This window comes from Sinocyclocheilus grahami, unplaced genomic scaffold (genome assembly GCF_001515645.1).
Source record: "Sinocyclocheilus grahami isolate Dianchi unplaced genomic scaffold, SAMN03320097.WGS_v1.1 scaffold8798.1, whole genome shotgun sequence".
Taxonomy (NCBI): Eukaryota; Metazoa; Chordata; class Actinopteri; order Cypriniformes; family Cyprinidae; genus Sinocyclocheilus; species Sinocyclocheilus grahami.
This window is the reverse complement of record NW_015512236.1, coordinates 584-1911: the sequence shown is the minus strand read 5'-3', so window position 1 is coordinate 1911 and position 1328 is coordinate 584. Positions and strand designations below refer to the sequence as shown.

At 44.7% G+C, this 1328-nt stretch overlaps 1 protein-coding gene across 1 annotated transcript in view; it reads right to left on the bottom strand.

The window, feature by feature from the left end:
- Positions 1-6: 6 nt before the first annotated feature.
- LOC107578095 (arf-GAP with SH3 domain, ANK repeat and PH domain-containing protein 1-like) overlaps positions 7-1328 on the bottom strand; it is a 1804-nt gene continuing 482 nt past the window's right edge. Inside the window, exons 2-4 of the mRNA XM_016264084.1 lie at positions 778-1313; positions 555-677; positions 7-190 (exon numbers count right to left, since the gene is read on the bottom strand). Of these exons, the coding sequence (XP_016119570.1) occupies positions 116-190; positions 555-677; positions 778-1275 (696 nt within the window). The 5' untranslated portion in view covers positions 1276-1313 and the 3' untranslated portion in view covers positions 7-115. The remainder of the gene's footprint in view (positions 191-554; positions 678-777; positions 1314-1328) is intronic.

The following is a 1328-nucleotide window of genomic DNA, read 5'->3' as shown; positions in this document are numbered from 1 at the left end:
CTCTGTCTCTGATGATGTTTCATTGTGATTCCATCTTCCTAAAACTTGCATTGTTGATTCAGCAGCTAAGTCAAGTGCATCCCACAGATGGAGGCGGAGGACCAACAGTTGCGTGTCAGTCAGACAGGATATGAACAAAAGACATGGGAAATACACCTTTCCTCTCTGGCTGCCCTTCGATGTGCCCGATCTGAAGACAAAAAAAGAAAGGTTGCAATCAGAATGTGTCTCTAAATGCCAGTCTAAATCAAGAAAAGAATAACTGATGATGAACTACGGCATTTCTGAAAAGGAATGCCAGATTACCAGTTAAATTTAATTCAATGGCCTGGAAACAATTCTGCTTTAACCATGGTTTATCAGTATTACATCTTTAAACGACACAGTGTGACTCTTGGTTTTATTCCAAGGAGCCCATTTGTTTATGTACTGTTGGTGGAATCGCTCCAAGGGCTATGCAAAGTGTGCGACCGCACAGGGCCTCGCAAAATTTTTGTTTCTTCAGTCTCATGCTGTTGTGCACATGCTTGAAAATTTGGTGTTGTTACACTTACCCACCACTCCTGATCTTCTTCCCCGGTTACTACAATGACCTCACCCTCAACGAAAGTAAGCTCATCATCATTATCTGCCTGACAATCGTAGATAGTCTTCACCCTCCGCATTTTACTCTTTATCTGATAGAAAGCAAAACAAATAATGTAAGAGAGTTTGTTGAAAGCAGCTTGTTACAGACTTCAATGCATTTTTCCAAAGCATCGGCGACCAAATCCTTACTGGATTTATTTTCCTGGGCAACGGTACAGGCGTGTCTTGTGCAGATGTTGGGCTTCCATTGGTGTCTTCACTAGACTGGACAGGTTGAGGAGACAGTTCAGCTTGTTGGATGATTGTTAGAGTATCTGGTGGTTGGGGCTTGGGAGCCACTTCTCCAGGAGGAGAAGTGGCTCCCACTTCTCCAGGAGGAGGTTTGTGGAGGACCTCAGTGGTTACAGGTTTGGGTGGGGAAATGTCCGTCAGTTGAGGTTTGGGCGGGAGATTTTTCAGCTGAGGTTTAGGGGGTAGATCACCTAGCTGGGGTTTAGGGGGAAGGTCAGATAGCTGAGGCTTTGGAGGCAGTTCTCCTGGTTTAGGAGGTAATTCTGAAGGCTGTGGTTTAGGAGGTATATCTCCAGGTTGAGGTCTATCGGCTAACTGAACTTTCTGTGGAGTATCTGAACTCTGCAGAACCTTCTGGAACAGGACAGGTTCAGGAGGCTGGTTGGTTTTGTCCATAGATGGGTGATGGATGGTATCTATCTTTCGCAGAGAAACTATTGGAAAAAAAA